This window comes from Muntiacus reevesi, chromosome 6 (assembly GCF_963930625.1).
Source record: "Muntiacus reevesi chromosome 6, mMunRee1.1, whole genome shotgun sequence".
Classification (NCBI taxonomy): Eukaryota; Metazoa; Chordata; class Mammalia; order Artiodactyla; family Cervidae; genus Muntiacus; species Muntiacus reevesi.
This window is the reverse complement of record NC_089254.1, coordinates 58707412-58726871: the sequence shown is the minus strand read 5'-3', so window position 1 is coordinate 58726871 and position 19460 is coordinate 58707412. Positions and strand designations below refer to the sequence as shown.

The window sequence follows — 19460 nt, the reverse complement described above, 5'->3', positions numbered from 1 at the left end:
TACAAGTAGATACATGTGATTGCAAATAAAAGTTTCAAGGTACAGCATCATACTTAGATTGTAATAGTGCTAAATCACAAATATCTTAAATAGCAATGACAATTACAGATTCTGTTAAACTGTTAAATGATTCTAAAAGTGGTTCTCTGACAAAGATACTGATGTAGAAGATGTATATGAAGAGTTTGATTAGAACTATTCATGGACTGTGAGAGCACAAAAAAGTAGAACTTCTAATCTTTATTATACATGTCTGATTTTTAAATATTTATGCATGACTAAATTTTTACATTAACTATGTTAACTATTACAGGTAGAACTGTGAATATTTGATCTACATCCCCCAAATTTACATATTCAAGCCACCTCAGAACCTTTCTTGTACCTTCAGAAATGAAGGAATGTCTTATAATCAGTATGACCTTACACAGATATATATTAATATTCAAATTAAATTCCAAATTAATACTCATGTTAGTAAGTACACTGCCTTCTCAAAAAATTACTTTAAAGGGTAAAGGTAAATATTTAGGTGAATCAGTTCTATAGTGTTTTTAAAGAAAATAATCAATCATAGTAGTTTATGATAATTCTTAGAGAGTCATAATATTATAAAATGTTTATGTAAACATTAACGACAGTATACAGCAGCATTTTAGGAAGAAACATGCCTTCACAGCTTTGAACTTCATTTAGAGGTTCAATTCTGGTCACATTCCAGCAGGTCTTAGTTTCTAACCCAAGTAAATTCATTATCCCCACAATTGTGCGATAGCAGAAGGCTATAATCACCTAAAAAAGAAAAAAAAATAATAGATATACATTATCTTCATAATTATAATTTTTTCCAAAATATCATTTTATGATGGCTGCCTTTAACATTATAAACTTTGATGAATTTATTTAAATCATTTCACATGGGAAACAAGTCACTTAAAAATTTTATATACACACACACTATCAAGTTGTGTATTACTGAGTAATGCACAGCTACACAGTTTATGTTGTGACTGACATCTCTGTAATATACTCTTTTAAACAACTGAAACAGAATAGTAGCTATAAAATCAAGCATTAAGTATATAATTAAAATATGAAGATAATTAATAGCAAACATACAAAGCTTTACAGGAGTATTTTATAACATTTCTCTTAGGCCCTTGAACTTATTCTCTTCATAGTCTAAAAACCAACTCATAGTCTATAAAAACAACTGCACGTGGAATAATAGCTCCTATGCCCATTAAGCATTAACATTTGATTAAGCAGATTTAATTAACCAATCCTTCCCAATCTGAAACCTGCTTTAAAAATTTTAAAGACAAAGGAAATTAGCAACAAAAAATTACAAAAAAAAAATGCTGATTCCTGGGAAATTATTTTTAAAAAATAATTTTATAGATTTGAGAAAAATAATGCAGATCACTGTGCGGGGGCAGGGGGGGACAAGTTAAAAAATAAAGACTTCAAAGGGAAAGTAAAAATAATCTAGAACTAACTACTTTTACTATTTTGGTGACCATCCTTCCAGTTTCTCCCTAGGCACAAAAGACAGGTAGCTAGTGTCATTGCGGCTTCCCTTGTGGCACTAGTGACAAAGAACCTGCCTGCCAATGGAGGTTAGATGTAAGAGACCTAGGTTCGATCTCTGGGTCAGGAAGATCCCCTGGAAGAGGGCACAGCAAACCATTCCAATAATCTTGCCTGGAGAATCCCATGGACAGAGGAGCCTGACAGGCTGCAGTCCATAGGGTCACACAGGGTTGGACATGACTGAAGCGACTTAGCATGCACACATGCAGTTTTTCATTGTACAATATTATACAAGTAGTTAATGTAATACACATCAGTAAATATCATAAAAAACTTTTCATGTATAATATAGGTTTACTATATCACTTAATTTTATAAAACTGACATTCTGCTAAAATTTATAACTTGTGAATTTTTCATAAATGTACAAAAATTTGTCACATTAAATGTATGTGAAAATCTAGAATTATACTCCTTTATGAGATGTCATTTAATACAGGAAGAAAGCATGACTTTGAAGTCAAAATAAACAAAAAATTCTGACTCTACAAGTTACGGTTTCTATGGTGTGAAGTAATCCTTCAGCCTCTGAACCTCAGCCACCTCCTCTCTAAAATGACATTAATGACCCCCTTACAAGAGTGATGGAAGATTAGAGCTTACATATATAAGTGCTGGTATAGAGTAAGCATTAAATGCCTTTGCCTTTTTAAAACACATTGTTTCAAACTCATATTTTAAGATGAGAAATTAATCTCCTTGTGAACACAAAGTATGGACATTTACTTCAACACTAAAGTACCACATAAGGCTGCAAGCAAAGCTAAGTCTTCTCCATATTGTATCTATGCAATATGAAAATAAGACTGAACGAGCCCTTGTTGGCTGTCATTTACATGCCTTCAGTTTTAAAAATGACTCAACTACATTATCATGATTACTTCTTCGTAACATCAAAGTAACTGAAAATTGTGCAAATTATTCAATAAATTTTTTGATAAGTAAAAAGAAAAAACTAGCTAATCTTTTAAAGACCATACTGATAGAAATTAGTAGAACAAAAACCAGAGGTTTAATGATATAAAATTCAAAAATAACTCAAAACTAAAAATAATAATTATCAAACACTGGAAGAACTTGGCCTAGTCCAATAAGCTAAATCCTTATCTTATTTACATAGAGTAAGTCAACATTAACTAAAATTGAAGATTCAACAAATAGTTTTCTTTCTCTTTGATTTTTCTGTTTTCACTAGAATTATCCAGATAATCATTAGAGGAAATAAGGTCAAAGTGCCTCTGAAAAGTAAGATGGAATATGGAGAAAGCTGATGCAGAAAACCTCTTCTTTCATCTTAAATCTTATGTAGGTCTATACAATTGTTACTACCACAAATTACATTGAAAAGCACTTATAGAAATCAAAGAAAGAAAGAAATCTGAGAAACCCCTAAGTTCTTTGAAATTCAATAACAGTATTTAAATATCCAATGGATCAAAGAAGAAACCACATGGAAAATTAGAAAAGCACTTAAACTAAATGAAGCTTTTTAAAAAGGCAATATTTAAATAATGTAAATGTCCACTTTTGGGAAATGGAGTGGATGTACTTTTCTCTATTCCTACAAGTACAACTAGAACTTCTGTGAATCATATAAATCAAACATAAGAAGAAAGGTAGAAGAAAAAAGGCACATTAGCTAGGAATCTCAGGACCCAAAGAATGACATGGTGGCAAGTTCCCTGGACTTTCCTTTTGCCTTATTTTCTCAGATTTGGAGTCAGAGTCTGGCAACCAGAAACACCACTGGGGGCTTACACGGCATTCAGAAAAGGCCTACTCTTTCTAGCCAAAGGACTAGGAAAGCAGCAGCCTAGAAATAGATAACTTTTAGGCAATAAAAACAACCAAACACTCAAAAAACAACACACACACACACACACATATATATAGTAACATTCTCTTCAATAGAGGTCAAATGGAGTATGTAGATAAAAATTTTATCGAGGTTTTTAAATTCTCTAAACATAATGAATTTAAGTTACAAATTAATAACAAAGATGAATCTTCAAACACTTGAAAAGTAAAAGAAACCCACTAAACAAAGTCCATGGACCAAGTAAGAAACCTCAAGGGAAATAAAATATATTGAATCAAATTTTTTAAAAAGTACAAGGTTTCCAAGTCCAGCATGTAAGAAGCTTATAATTTGCCACTCCATTCTAATAAAAAAAAAAAAAATTAAACAAGCTGAAAAGTCAACTCTTCTTAGATCCAAAAGAGAAATGAGGTCACTAGGCAAAGTGCTGCTCCCAGACTGTAAAGGTTGACAGGCAAATACAGAGAATCACAACTTATTGGAGCAAAAATCCAGGGGTAGAAACCTCCATGGGCACCAGATGGAGAAACGGAAAACCTAAATTATAAGTGATGACTTGCTAGAGGCACAGTGGAAACAATTCTGAGAATCAAAATCTCCAGGAAGACCCAGTAATAGGGACAATGCCAACATATCTATGAATTTTATCTCTAGGAGATCACTAGTTTCTTACAGTGATATCAGAAAAAAAATCTGTTTCTGAGGAGGAAGTGGAAAGAGGAGCATTTTGAAATACACCAGAGTACTCTGTTCTTAACAAGGCCTGTCCTTGAAGGAGACTATTCTACCAGTAGGCCTAACCAGCGAGGGTTTTATCAGAGCCTAAACTACAGGGTGGCAGAGTAATACCCAACTCCACCCCTCTATGTGAGAGAAGGGAAATACCCAACTCCAGCCCACTCTAGTCATCCTGCTGTACCCAAAGGGGAAAGAAAAAACCAAGAAGCACTTGCAAAGTTCACAGTCCAGAGGTACAGACTCACAAAAGACTGAGACCTAACTACAGAATTACAGAATGCTTCCCTTCCACTATTAAAGGCCTATTTGTGGCAGCACTTTGTACCCACTACCTCAAGCTAGCTATTAAGAAAGGCATCATAAGGTATACTAAAAGCCAAAACATAGTTTGAAGAAACAGCAAGCATCAGAACTAGACTTAGATATGGCAGGCATGTTGAAATTGTAAGACTGGGAATTCAGGACAACAATAATTAATGTGCTAAAGGCTCTAACAGATAAAGAAAAGAGTATGCAAGAACAGACTGGCAAATGTTAGCAGAGACATTCTCTATACACTATAACAGAATACACAACAGAAATCAGGAATGCCTTTGCTGTGCTTATTAGTATGCTGGACCTGGCTGAGGAATCTCTGAGCTTCAGTATATTTCAATAAGAAACCTCCAAAACTGAAAATCAAAAATATAAAAGACAAAAATAAGAGAACAGAATATCCAAGAACTGTGGGACAACCACAGAAGGTACACCATACATGTAATGGGAATGCCATAGGAGAAAAGATAAAGAAGCAGAAGAAATATTATTAATAGAAACAATGACTGGGAATTTCCTCACATCAAACTACAGGTACAGAAAGCTTAGAGAACATCAACCATGATAAATGCCAAAAAACTATACCTATTCATAAATCATATATATTGAATATGCATATAACATTCAAACTATAAAAAATTAAAGATAAAGAAAAATTCTTACAGAAATCAGAAGAAAAACATGCCTTACTTAAGAAGGAATAAGGGTTAAGAAGTACATCTGACTTCTCAGAAACTATTCAATTTAAGAAGAAAATGAAATATTTAAAGAGTTGAGAGGATAAAAACCAACTTAGAATTTTGTATCATGTGAAATTATCCTTTAAAAGTGAAGGAGAAATACTTCCTCAAACAATCAAAAGTTGAAAGACTCTGTATATTTTTTAGAGAGATAAGAAAGATACGGATTAGAAAACTTGGATCCACAGAAAAAGCATCAAAGAAAGAATAAGTGAAGATAAAAAAAACAATTCTTTTTCTTACTCTTAATTGATCTAAAGTATAACTTTGTTCAAAATTATAATAGCAACAGTGTATTCATTTATGCATGGTTGTGCATGTACTTAAACTTATGTATAATAAACATAAATGACAGCAATGATTCAGGGTTGGAAGGGAGGAATTAGAATTATTTTGTTATTATAAGGTCCTCACACACACACACACACACACACACACACACACACACACACACACACACACACACACACACACTGCCCTGAAAGTGGTTTAGTGTTATCTGAAAGTGATCTTGGATTCATTTTAAAAGTATACTGCAATCTCTAGGTCAACCACCAAGAAAAGTTTAAAAAAACACAATTATAACTAACACAGTAAGAAAGAGAAAATGAAATGATATAAAATGCTCAGCTAGAACCACAAATGGCATGAACAGAATGGACTCAAAATAGGAACAAAAAACAAGGGCAACAAATATAAAATATTGTAGCAACAAACATAGTTGATATCAATCTATGTCAATAATTACCTAGAACATCAATGATCTAAATGCACCAATCAAGAGACAGATTATCAGAGTAAATCAGAAAATCAAGATTCAAACATACTTTGTCTAAACTAACTTTAAATATAAAGACACATATAGATTAAGAGTAAATGAAGAGGACTTCCCTGGTGGTCCAGTAGTTAAGAATCCGCCTGCCAACGCAGGGAACATGGGTTCCATCCCTGGTTGGGTAAGATTCCATGTGCTATGGAGCAACTAAGCCTGTGAGCCAAAACTACCAAAGCCCATGCACCCTAGAGCCCATCCTCTGCAACAAGAGAAGCCACCGAAATGAGAAGCCTGTGTACCACAAACAAGAGTAGCCCCACTTTCCCCAACTGGAGAAAGCCCTTGCACAGCAACAAAGATTCAGCGCAGCCAAAAATAAATATGTTTTAAAAAGAGCAAATGAATAAAGTAATATATACTATGCAAAAACTAAATAAAAGAAAGTCAGAGTAGCTGTACTAATTTCAGACAGAGCAAAACTTCATGAAAAGTTATCAGGGCTTAAAAAGTGGTATTACATAATGATAAAGGGGTCAGTTCTAAAAGGAGACATGGCAATCCTCAATGTACCTGCGTCTAACAACAGGACATTAACAAAATCAAAAAGCCTACAGCCAGGCTAAGAAAATAGAGAAAGAACACAAATTACTAATATCAGAAATGGAAGAGAGGTCATCCTTATAGATCTCAGACATTAAAAAGGATAGTAAAGGAATAATGGGGCTTCCCTGGTAGCTCAGTGGTAAAGAATCCACCTGCCAATGCGGGAGACATGGGTTTGATCCCTGGGTCAGGAAGCTTCCCTGGAGAAGGAAATGCCAACCCATTTAGGTATTCTGGCCTGGAAAATCTCATAGACAGAGAAGTCTGGCGGGCTATAGTCCATGGTGGCTATAGTTCAAAAGAGTTGGACCTGACTGAGCAACTAAACAACCAACACAACAAAAGGAATAATGAACAACCCTACGCCCACAAATGTGATAACCTATGAACCATCTCCATCTGTGAATCTGTGGCTCCTTCCCATCTGACTTGTCTATTACACTGGCCATTATTGCCATACTAATAAACTGTGGGAAATTCTGAAAGAGATGGGCATATCAGACCATCTGACCTGCCTCTTGAGAAACCTATATGCAGGTCAGGAAGCAACAGTAAGAACTGGACATGGAACAACCGACTGGTTACAAATAGGAAAAGGAGTACGTCAAGGCTGTATATTATCACCCTGCTTATTTAACTTATATGCAGAGTACATAATGAGAAACGCTGGGCTGGATGAAGCACAAGCTGGAATCAAGATTGCTGGGAGAAATATCAATAATCTCAGATACGCAGATGACACCACCCTTATGGCAGAAAGTGAAGGGGAACTAAAAAGCCTCTTGATGAAAGTGGAAGAGGAAAGTGAAAAAGTTGGCTTAAAGTTCATCATTCAGAAAACTAAGATCATGGCATCTGGTCCCATGATTTCATGGGAAATAGATGGGGAAACAGTGGAAGCAGTGTCAGACTTTATTTTTTGGGGTCTCAAAATCACTGCAGATGGTGACTGCAGTCATGAAATTAAAAGACGCTTACTCCTTGGAAGGAAAGTTATGACCAACCTAGATAGCATATTAAAAAGCAGAGACATTACTTTGCCAACAAAAGTCCGTCTAGTCAAGGCTATGGTTTTTCCAGTGGTCATGTATGGATGTGAGAGTTGGACTGTGAAGAAGGCTGAGCGCCGAAGAATTGATGCTTTTGAACTGTGGTGTTGGAGAAGACTCTTGAGAGTCACTTGGACTGCAAGGAGATCCAACCAGTCCATCCTAAAGGAGATCAGTCCTGGGTGTTCATTGGAAGGACTGATGCTGATGCTGAAACTCCAATACTTTGGTCACCTCATGTGAAGAGTTGACTCATTGGAAAAGACCCTCATGCTGGGAATGATTGGGGGCAGGAGGAGAAGGAGACAACAGAGGATGAGATGGTTGGATGGCATCACCAACTCGATGGACATGTGTTTGAGTAAACTCCGGGAGTTTGTGATGGACAGGGAGGCCTGGCGTGCTGCGATTCATGGGGTCGCAAAGAGTCGGACACGACTGAGGGACTGACCTAAACTTAACTGAAGGTTCTATTCTTTAAGTTCATGTGAGAATAATTTCTGGGCTTTTTGATTGAGAAAAGGAACTTTTGATGTGGTGCTCAACTATAAGGACATATACAACAATCAGTAAACTTTATAGATCCCTTCCTTCCTATAACATCATCATTGTGCTTATAACTTCTATCTGATAAAAGAGGAAATCCCACTACAAACATTTGTCCCAAAACATTGCTTACCTCTGGATAAAGATGGAAGCGTTTCACTGTATTAATTACAAGGGGATATTCAGTGAGCCTGTCATTCATAATCATCCATAGTCCTTGCAAAAATGAAGGTGCTTCAACAACGGTCTTGAAGTAGGAATAATAAAGTCCCTTTTAAAAAGTATAAATTGTCAACGTAAGTTAATTTTTAAAATACTTATTTTTCTAACTCTTTTTAGACAATTGATTCTGAAAAGGAAAAAAGATCGATAATAAGACTTCCTAATTTCTACTTACTATTGCATTCTTGAATGCAAACAAATGCATACCTTTTCAGGTCATCACTATACTATTCTTTCATATTTTCCATAGGTTTGAAAAAGAGTTAAAGGGATGATTCAACGTTTTAAGGAATTTTTCTAATAGCACCTTATAATAAGCAACCAATACATTTTTAATTCTACCAAGCCTGATTTTACCCCCATATTGTGAGACACCTAGAGGCTGAGATTTGGTAATTCTGGCATAGGTATGACTGTGTCATTGTACGTGTACAACTTTGCCTAATTACTTATATTTCTCCAACTCTTTAGAAATAATGTATGATGGTCACAAGAGCATCAGATGGCACTTCATGCTTTCCTTTTCCTTTCCGGTTCCATTGACTGACTCTGCACAAAGTGAAAGCTAACTAAATGTGAGCTACTGTTCGTGACAGAAATGTGTCCTGAAAGAGGGATTATTCTAGTGCATTACTACAGCATGTGAAATGATTATTTTGTTAGGGTAGTAAAATTGCTATTTAAAATTCAAAGATTAACAAAAGTATGCTGTTTCATATTACTTGCTCATCAATTTCCTGTTTTCTTTCCTAAAAAAATAAAGGGCCACATAGTTTGTAATATATGTTCCTCTCAAAATCATTAAAAGTAACCTTCAACTCTATACTCATTCTGGCTTCATACAACTATTAAGATACTTTATTTTTTTACAGATTAAGCAACAGTAGTGACTATTAAAATTAGAGATTTGTTTTAGCTAATATCTGAAACGGCACGTCTTCATAATTTTAATTAGTATCAATAGAGCAAGTTCATACAAGGATCTGTCCTTTTTGCTGATGAGAGAAACAAGGCAATACAACAAAAAGATATTTAATATGCATGTCTGTACTAACAGAGAACATACACATTTTTATTGTTAACTTATTATTTTGTGTATGGTACTGGGCTGTGCGCTTCACTCACTTCCTCTTTCTTCATTTTCAATAAAATCCTGGAAGGCTGGCATTATTTCTAATTAACAGATGAGACTGAGAATCAGACAACTTACTCATCATTATACAACAAAGCACAGAACTGCTATCTGAATCTAGTGATCTGTCATTGAAGCCCAGACGCCGACACAGCTACAGTTCAGTTCAGTTCAGTCGCTCAGTCGTGTCCGACTCATAGCGACCCCATGAACTGCAGCACGCCAGGCCTCCCTGTCCATCACCAACTCTTTATTAAATAATATTTTATATCCTCTCTTTGGAAATAGCACCTATATTAAAAATTCAAATGCCATACAAATGCTAACATGCCCAACTCTTCAAAGCCTTTAAGTGGCTATATGGTGAGAGATTTATAAAGCAATGGCTAAGATACCTAGACGAGGCACATTTATTTATTATTATTTTTTTTAATAGCTCAGCTTTTTATTGAATGTGTTACTAAAGAGGTTTAGTCAAAAAGACCAAAGCCCATGTCATCATCAGACTCTTCAGATTCTTCTTTCTTTGCTTCTACTTTCTTCTCCTCAGCTGGGGCAGCAGTGGTGGCTGGGGCAGGACCTCCTGCTGGTGCAGCACCAGCTGCTGGGGCAGGTCCACCAGCCCCCACATTGCAGATGAGGCTCCCGATGTTGACATTGGCCGACGAGGCACATTTATAGACAGGAGTAGAATAGAGGTCACTAAGGAGGTGGTGAGAAAGCAGTGGGAGTACGGAGTTACATGCCTAACAGGTACAGTCTATTTGGGATAATAAAGTTCTGGAGATGGATGAGGGTTAATGGTTGCACAACATAAGTGTGTTTAATGCCACAGAACTATATACTTAGAAATAATTGAAATGGTAAATTTTTCTAATTTTTATTCTTTAATTAAAATTTTTAATTTAGTCACAATTAAAGGCAAATAAAAGAGCCAATTTCAGCTCTTTTCTTGGCCCCTAATTAGCTCATCTGGACAGTCCTGGCTTCTTTTCATTGTAAATTTCTGCAATTCTGGCATTCTTTATTCCATTTAATCCCCACAACAATTATTAAAAATAGTAGATTACATTATCCATTTTACAGATTCGGAGTCAAAAGAACAGAAAAAGTATTAAAGAAATGATATCAAAAGTTCTCTAAAAGAGATTATCTGGAAATCAAGAGAGCTTAAAAAAAAATTTAAAGAGCCAGCTAAAACTGGCCAACTCTACCCGAGAAGAAAGCAATTTCCAATAATTCTGATAGGTCTGTAACACTTCTTAAACTCTGTCTTTGTTTTCCTTTTCTCTGCTATTACAATTGATCTTTACTAACTTATAAAGAAGTCTGCCTTTAGAAAAGGAAGAGAATTGACAATAGAATCCTGAAACACTTTTCTGTTGTATATATTTTTTAGATTCCATATATCAAAATAAGTAGTAAAATAGAAGGGAGTTGTTGGATCATATGGTAGTTCTATTTTTAGTTTTTAGAGAACCCTGTACACTGTTTTCCACAGTGGCTGTACCGATTTACATTCCCATCAACAGGGTAAGAGAGTTTCCTTTCTTCCAAAATTTCATCAACATTTGTTATTTGTAGACATAGAAATGGTAGCCATTCTGACCAGTGTAAGGTGATATCTCATTGAGGTTTTGACTTGCACTTCTCTAACAATTTGTGATGTTGAGCATCTTTTCATGTGCCTCTTTGTCATCTGTATGTCTTCTTTGGAAAAAGTTTATTAACATCTTCTGTCAATTTTTAAAAAATTTTTTATATTGAGTTGTATGAGCTGTTTATGTATTTTGGACATTAATCACTTATCAGTCACAGAATTTACAAATATTTTCTCCCATTCAGTAGGTTGTCTTTTAGTTTTGAGGATGGTTTCTTCAGCTCCCCAAAACCTTTCAGGTTTAACTAGGCTGTATTTATTTATTTCTGCTTTTATTCATTTTGCCTTAGGAGACAGATCCAAAAAAAACACTACTACAATTAATGTCAAACCGTATTCTGCCTATGTTCTCTTCTGGGAGATTTATGGTTTCAGGTCTTACATTTAGGTCTTTAATCCATTTTGACTGTACTTTTGCTTACAAAGTGAGGACTAAAACACTTTTTATTTAAGTAATAAACCTATAGGCCAGATCTCAAAAACAAACCTACAGTTACCAAAGGGGAAATGTGGGTGAAGGACAGGGAGAGATAAACTAGGAGCTTGGGATTAACATACACACATTACTGTATATAAAATAGATAACCAACAAGGACCTATTAGACAGCACAGAGAACTCTATTCAATATTCTATAATAATCTACAGAAGAATCTGAAAAAGAGTGAAAATATGTATATGTATAACTGAATTAGTTTGCTATACACCTGAAACTAACACAACATTGTAGGTCAACTATATCCCAACAAAATTCTTTTTAAAAACAGCAAAAACAAAATAAACCTACAATAGTGTGAGAAACAGTGCAATTCACCAAAATTCATTTCAGATCCTAATAAATTTGCACCTTACTATTCTTAAACTACAAATGAATTCATTAGAAGAAAGAACCTAACCATTTCAGTGCGAAAAGTCATCTCCCGTTCTAAGGTTGAGAGGTGAGAAAAATGACGATCATTTTCAAAAAGTGTTACCAAATGTACCCTAGAAGAAAAACAACATGTTTCAAAAACAGGGCTAAACTAACTATTATAAACAAAGTATAAAAACCATAAGAACAAAGAATAAATTTTCACAATAAATATTGAGATAACTTTATAATTTGCCAATTTGCATATTTTTAGGCATTTATAATCCAGCACTATAACACAGATAATTGTATATCTCCCCTTCGTGGATCACTGCCTTGTCATGGTGAAGGGGCTTGCATAACTCAGTGAAGCTATAAGCCATGCGGTGTACGGTCATCCAAGATGGATGGATCATAGTGGAGAGTTCTGACAAAACATGATCCACTGGAGCAGGGAGGGCTGGCAAGTTGCAGTCCATGGGGTCGCAAAGAGTCGGACATGACTGGGAGACTGAACAACAATTGTAGATCTAAAACTCTTGTAGATTTCTCCATCATTCTTCCCATTCCAGGCATCTAAATCAGAACTGAGGCATGCTTTTGTTTATCTGTTATGTTTTACAAGTGTTTCTAATGTACCAGGTTTGGGAAATGTCTCTAACTGCTGAAAAGATTTAGAATATAATTTTAAATAAAATTATTTTAAGGTTAAATCAGTTTTTAAATAAGTAGAACACTACATAAAGTGCCAAAGAAAACAGGATTGTACTTAAAGATGTTTCATCAGTACAACCTAAAAAAAAAAAAACAAAACCCAGCTGTAGGTACTGAAATAGGAGCATATGTGACAAGTAAAATTGTAGTCATCAATTCACTATCCTTAAATTATACAGTAGATGCTTTCCAATGAAGTAGAAAATAAAACAGAATTCCATATAGCAACCCTGTCTTCCACTCACCTTCATTTACACTTAGGACATATACCAGGGTATCACAAGCTGTAGAAAATGTTTCTTACCATTACAGTCTTAGTTCTATTAACAACATCAAGATCTCCCTGCAGAATAATGGTCAGAAAAGCACTGTCCCAACAGGACGTGGGGCAGATCCCATTCTTTCCAAGAGCAGAAATCCTTGAGCTCAGGTAGGAATGAAGATATGTCAGAGGAAAATTATTTTACATATATTTTTTTACAAATATATCATTTATGTAAAATAATGTGTATGTGTATGCACACTGAAAGGCTCATTTAATTCTGTATTACCATTACAGGGTGCTTATCTTCATTTCTACCTGATTTACAATTGACAGGTGCTACTAAAACTTTACATAAACCTTCCGTTTCTGTTACTGCCACTGCCACTGCTGCTGCTGAGTCGCTTCAGTCGTGTCTGACTCTGTGCGACCCCATAGACGGCAGCCCTCCAGGCTCCTCTGTCCCTGGGATTCTCCAGGCAAGAACACTGGAGTGGGTTGCCATTTCCTTCTCCAACGCATGCATGCATGCTAAGTCACTTCAGTCATGTCCGACTCTGTGCGACCCCATGGACAGCAGCCCACCAGGCTCCTCTGTCCACGGGATTCTCCAGGCAAGAACACTGGAGTGGCTTGCCATTTCCTGCTCCCTTATGTCACTAACAACTCTCAATTACTATAAAATGAGGATATTTTTCACATGAAATAAACATGAAAACTACATTACAAGAGCTATATATTTAGGAAATACAATGGTGAACTTTTTGGTAAAGCAAAACTATTTTAATTAATAAATTACTATTCCCATAATGCATTCATTTATAAATGTTTCACACATGAGGTTTTAAAAAGTTTTATACACACACACACATATATGTTAACTGGTAAACATATAGATATTCTATACACATAGCAAGCAGTTATTATTTTATATATACAAACAGTAATACTAATTTTTATTATCCAAATGTTTTTACTTATATCAAATTGAAACTAATCTTACCAGTGCAAAATTGCCACAAAGACAGCTGGAAAAAGAAAAAAAGGAAAAAGTCATTAAAAGTTGCTTTATTATAATATGCCTTTAAAATGACTACTTAATAACTTTTAAAACAAACACTGCAATGTTGGAAGCTCCCAATCATGCTTCTCCAGCTGTTTTTCCATATTCTCACCATCCTGAGCTCAGTCCTACCACTCTTCAATATTTCTCAGATGTCTAGATTTATGTCACAATCAGCAAACTATGGTCTATTGTCTGTCTGGTCTGTTTTGTCTGCAAGCTAAAAATGGTTGTTAATTTTTTTAAGGGTTGTAAAAAGTAGGAAGGAAGAATAAATAACACAGACTATATGTGGCCTGAAGTTTAAAATTTTTACTACTTGGGTCTTTACAGAAAAAGTATATACTCACTACATATGTTAACTTTTCATCTAATACATATGTAATACTATGAACCACTTTAAAATTAAACCTATACCTTTCCTCTCAACTCTGATAAGGTTTCATTAACTCTAAGATAGACAATGTCCTACTCAATTATATTTGTATCCTCTTTCTTATTCTCAAGGCAATTACTCTTAAAAATAATATTTAAGAAAAAAATCAAGTATCCTACTAAGTCCATCTAGCTTTCCAAAATCTTCAAAATATTAGTGTCTCCCACTCCCTCCCCTTAACCCACGTTCCATACCCAACAAAACTGTAAGGTGTAATTTGTCAATACTGTAAATGCAAAGAAGGGCTTATCACAGCTCCTTCTAAAGTTGTGATTAAAAGTTTGTGTCCTGTATCCTGCCTCTGTCAATTTCACCTCTGAAAGTGACCCAACCTTATACCTTACTGACACAAAGACCATTTGACACAAACACTCTCAACATCTCTTATATCCATTTCAACATTTCTCTATATAGTGATCCTTGCTTTTCTGTTCTCTACCATCTCAGAAGAGGAAGCATCTCTTCTCTTTTCTACTGATAGCTTCTCAAATTCATGCCTTTAGCTCCATCCTTCCCAATTATTCCAAGACTGCACCATCAAGTATTCACTCTCTTCGAACCTCAATCTCACCCTCTCTCCTTGGTCCTTCCCCTTCAGCCTTTAATATTCCCAGTCCTTAAAATACTTCTCTTGATGTAGTAGACTTTCCAACTACGAAATATTCTCTTCTCCATCCCCTGCCATGTCTGACAAGATAATCAGCCAACATCTTCAAAGTTCCTATAACTCTTTTAAATGACTAATGACCCTTCAGTTATCAACATCAACAGTCTCTTCCAATTCTCCTGCTTTTCAATCTCTCTGTAGCCAGATCCTTAGATTTCTTTCTCTATCAAGTCCCATCATACCAATTCTGCCAGTTCTTCCATTTTCTGACCATTTTGTTTTTATATGCTTCTCTATCTGGTTTTTCTCTTTTCTTTTCTCTCTTAAAGTATGCAGGGGTTTTCCCAAGTATCTTTACTTTGCTCTCTTTTCTATCTTGGAAATCTCACTCAATGTTAATGTTTCGACTCACTTCTACATGAATAATTCCCAAATCTACAATCCTCATGCCTGACCAAATGTTCTTTCTCTCATCACATTCCTTTCCTCTTCTACCTCATCTCCTACCCAGTTGCTCTCAACATGTTTCCATCAACTTTCACCTCTGATTTCTCTTCTCCATTCCTACTTTCGCTTCCCTTCATTAAGACCACTACTGTCTGGGCTTCCCTGGTCCAGTGGTTAAGAGTCCACTCTGCAATGCAGGGACACCTGTTTGATCCCTGGTTCCAGAGGATCCTACATGCCACTGCAGAGCAACTAAGCCTGAGCACCATAACTATTGAGCCCGGCTCTAGAGCTTGGAAGCTGCAACTACTGAGCCCACATGTAGCAACTTCCGAAGCCTGGGTGCCTAAAGCCTGTGATCCCCAATAAGAGAAGCCAGTGCACCCCAACTAGAGAAAGTCCACATGCAGCAACAAAGACTTAAAACCACCAAAAAATAAAATAATAAATATTAAAAAGACCACTATTGTCTGGATTTTAGCATTCAACTGTTTTTTCTACCTCAGTCCACATCCAGTCCATTTTACACACTGCTGTCAATTTAATCTCTCTGAAGCACACTTCTGATGTCACTCTATTTATGTCATTCAATGTCAAAATCAAGAACATACTAAATGTTACAAAATTGTTCACTTTAAAGTGGTTTAATTTTATGTTATGTGCATTTCACCTCGTTTAAAAAAAAAAATTATATTCCTAAAAAAAAGAATCCATCAGTACCACCCTACTGAATGAAGTTCAAATGCCTTAAATGTAGACCTGAATTAGACTCCCCAAGGCTGGTTCCAACCAATCTTTTGAACACTCTACATTCTCTTTTTGTAACCTCACTTTTATTTCATATTTTCTTACTTCCATAGCTCTAATTATGCTGTTCTATAGGCCTCTAATACTTGTTCTCTGCTCCACACATCCAAATATTACCCTTTTTTGGTCATAATTAAAATCCTACATTTTCTGTAACTAGACATCTGACAAAATCTAAATATGAACCCCTATCTATTATTTCTCAAGTATTGTCTACATGCTCCAAATGTGGAGATCCATTCTACTTTAATATCACCAATCAACTTATGATGGAAAAGAAATCCCAGCTTACATTAGGAGACATCTATTTGTGTTTCAATGTATAACAGCGGCCAGTCTGAGCAAGGACTAGGCTCAAAACTGATCTTAATCAAACAGCAAAATTTACATCTTCAAAAATTAGAAATGCAAATAAAGAAAAATCTTTCAAGGGCTTAAATAAGAAGGCAATTTAGGCACCAAGTTCCTCAGCAATATGAAAGTAAATAGACACCAACATGGGGAAATAAATTGCCTAATTTGATCCTATTTCTCCTGTGAAAGATTCTCAACTCATTAAAACCAACACATCATTTTGCTTCATTCAAGGTGCAGAAAAATATAAAGTCTGACATGCCCCTCCCCTTAAGCTATCCTATCATTTTCACTAGGGATAAATGGCTGCCTTAAGATGACATTTTGTTGGTGACACATGAAGTTATCATTGTGCCTGCAAACCCTTGAAAATGTTTTAAAATAAGAACTAAGAAAAATAAAATAAAATAAGAACAAAGAAAAATAAAATAAAATAAGAACTAAGAGGGCTCGGAATTCTTGTCAGCGATTTTCCGGATATTGGAACTCGCCATTATTGCTGCCAGACTTGCTTGTTAAACTGATATTCAAGATTCACGGAAACAACTTCCAACCCTAGGCTCAAGAGGGTCCACGGGTCTCTCCATTGTGAGCCTAGCCGCGCGGGAGTGCGGGTCGCGGAGCTGTCAGGGTTCCTGCAAAGGGCTTTCCTCGGTCGGTTCCGCTCACCTATGCAGAAGGCCCCGCTATCCGAGACCTGACGTTTTTGCAATAGTTGCGCCTTGTCCCAGAGCTGTTCCAGAAAAGCGCGGAGAAACTGAAAGCGGCCATTCAGAAGATCGGTCCTTGTGACCATCTCCACCGGCACGCAATTCTGCGTTTGCAGGTTTCGGATCCTCCGCGGCGAATACTCCCGGGCGCCCCCTGGCAGGTTCCCCCTGCGTGTGGGCAAAGGCAGCTCCGGCCTTTTCACCTCCTCCTTCGGCTCCTCCTCCAACTCCGGCTCCCCAGCTCCTGTTGCGCTGCGCCGCCGCCTAGACTGCGTGGAGCGGAGAGAGTGCGACGGCTCTGAAGCCGCACCCCTGAGCTTATTCCTCGTTTGCCCGACCATTTTCTCATAGTCCCCGTTCGGATGGGGCTGGTACTCTCTCCGGCGCCGGCCCGGCCAAGTCAGGAAGGTCCGCAAGAGGGCCTGGCTCGGCTCACAGCCTCAACGACTTGCCGCAGCGCCGTTGCAGGCTGCCCGGTCGTCAAGGCGACCGCGAAACAAAACCCAGGCTGCCTGGCGCCGCTCGTGCGCGGCTCGTGCGAACAGCCCCACGTGCGCTTATCCTGAGCACCTTGCCACGTGCACCGCCCAGGCGTTCAGTCCCAGGTGCGCTTATCCAGAGCACCGCGCGCAACCTCCCGCGTGCGCTACCACGCGTGCAGCCCCACGTGCTCAGGTCCTTAGCACCGCCCCTCGCGGGCCCTCCCACGTGCGCCCCCACGTGTCCATTCTGTAGTGAGCTGACTGCTCAGCGCCCCACGCACGACTCCACGCGCATTCTCTCACGTGCGCGGCTCAGCTGTCGTGTCTTGCTAGCGGACAAGACTGAAGAACTTTCTTAGTTTTAATTCCTTTCTTCAAGTTTAGCCTTAGCTTTGATTTTGCCAAAAGGTTGTCTGTTTCAAGGTTATTAACAAGAAAGAAGATCTCAATGTTAAAAAGTTACCGTGGGCGGGGGGTGGGGGTGGGAAGCGAGGGAAGGAAGCCAGAGCCTGTCACGCGCCTGGCACTTACTAGGAGCGTCTCTCCTCGCCTCCTTGGAACCCTTGGCTGGCATGGGACACCTAGAGTCCATCTCCTACACCGAGGCAGTGGCCCGAGGCTGCAGGCAGCAGGTGGCAGAGCTGGCGTGAGCCGGGTGAGTCTAACCGCACAGCCTCAGGTTGAATGCGAATTCCGTGTTGTCCCCTTTGAGGACAGAGTTTATCCATCTATTCTGAAGTGAAATTGTGTCCCAGACCAGGTTGCTCAGAATTCCTCAGCAGGTGAGCGCGGAGCTGTGCTCAGCACTCTCACCTTTCGGAACCAGAAACCACCCGGGGCCACTTAAAAAGGAGAAACCCAGAGTCTCTGCAGAGCCATACGCGACGCCACAGCGACTGGCAGAGATGCACAGGGACCTTGGCGCTTGTCGTGTCCTCTGCTCCCGGCCCTGAGGCCGGAGCCCACACCGCCTCACGTCCCATCTGTTTCCCGACGGATCCAACTCCCCAAACCCCTTTCCCCAGATCTGGTCTAGACGCCCTGCGGCTAGGTTAATTTCCCGGATGCCACACCGCTCAGAAATGCTCAGGACTCCCATTAGCCCATAAATAAAAGTTAAACTCCTTGGCTTGTTTATTGGCACCTTTAGTAGCCTGCCTCATCTACCTTTTCAACCTCAATTTCCCACGTCCCCGAACACAGATCTTCCTCTCCAGTCATTCCAAGTGAGGTCTTCAATGTGACTCGTAACTACCCCTTTACTCATACCCTAAAGCCCTCTTGTAGCGTTTTCATCGGTTTTTGCCAGCCTCTTTAAATTCTATTACGTTCCAAGCCCCACACGGTTTCTCCAGCCCAGGTTAATTTCCCTATTTTGCAGGTCTAAACCAGTTACTGACAGCATTATTCATCTTGTCACTTAAATTCAGTAAGTGTTCTTATTAATTTGCTGGTTTGTAAGATTTTTTTCCCCCAAGCAGCCTTTCTATATTCCTGGCACTGTGTTTGCTGCTTAAAATGTTCACGCATTTAGGGAA

The 19460-nt window shown here is 37.8% G+C and overlaps 1 protein-coding gene across 1 annotated transcript in view; it reads right to left on the bottom strand.

Moving 5' to 3' along the window:
* DPY19L2 (dpy-19 like 2) overlaps window positions 1-17781 on the bottom strand; it is an 83640-nt gene extending 65859 nt beyond the window's left edge. Inside the window, exons 1-5 of the mRNA XM_065938478.1 lie at window positions 17400-17781; window positions 14020-14044; window positions 12087-12174; window positions 8312-8449; window positions 672-792 (exon numbers count right to left, since the gene is read on the bottom strand). Coding sequence (XP_065794550.1) covers window positions 672-792; window positions 8312-8449; window positions 12087-12174; window positions 14020-14044; window positions 17400-17781 — 754 coding nt within the window. The remainder of the gene's footprint in view (window positions 1-671; window positions 793-8311; window positions 8450-12086; window positions 12175-14019; window positions 14045-17399) is intronic.
* Window positions 17782-19460: the final 1679 nt, after the last annotated feature.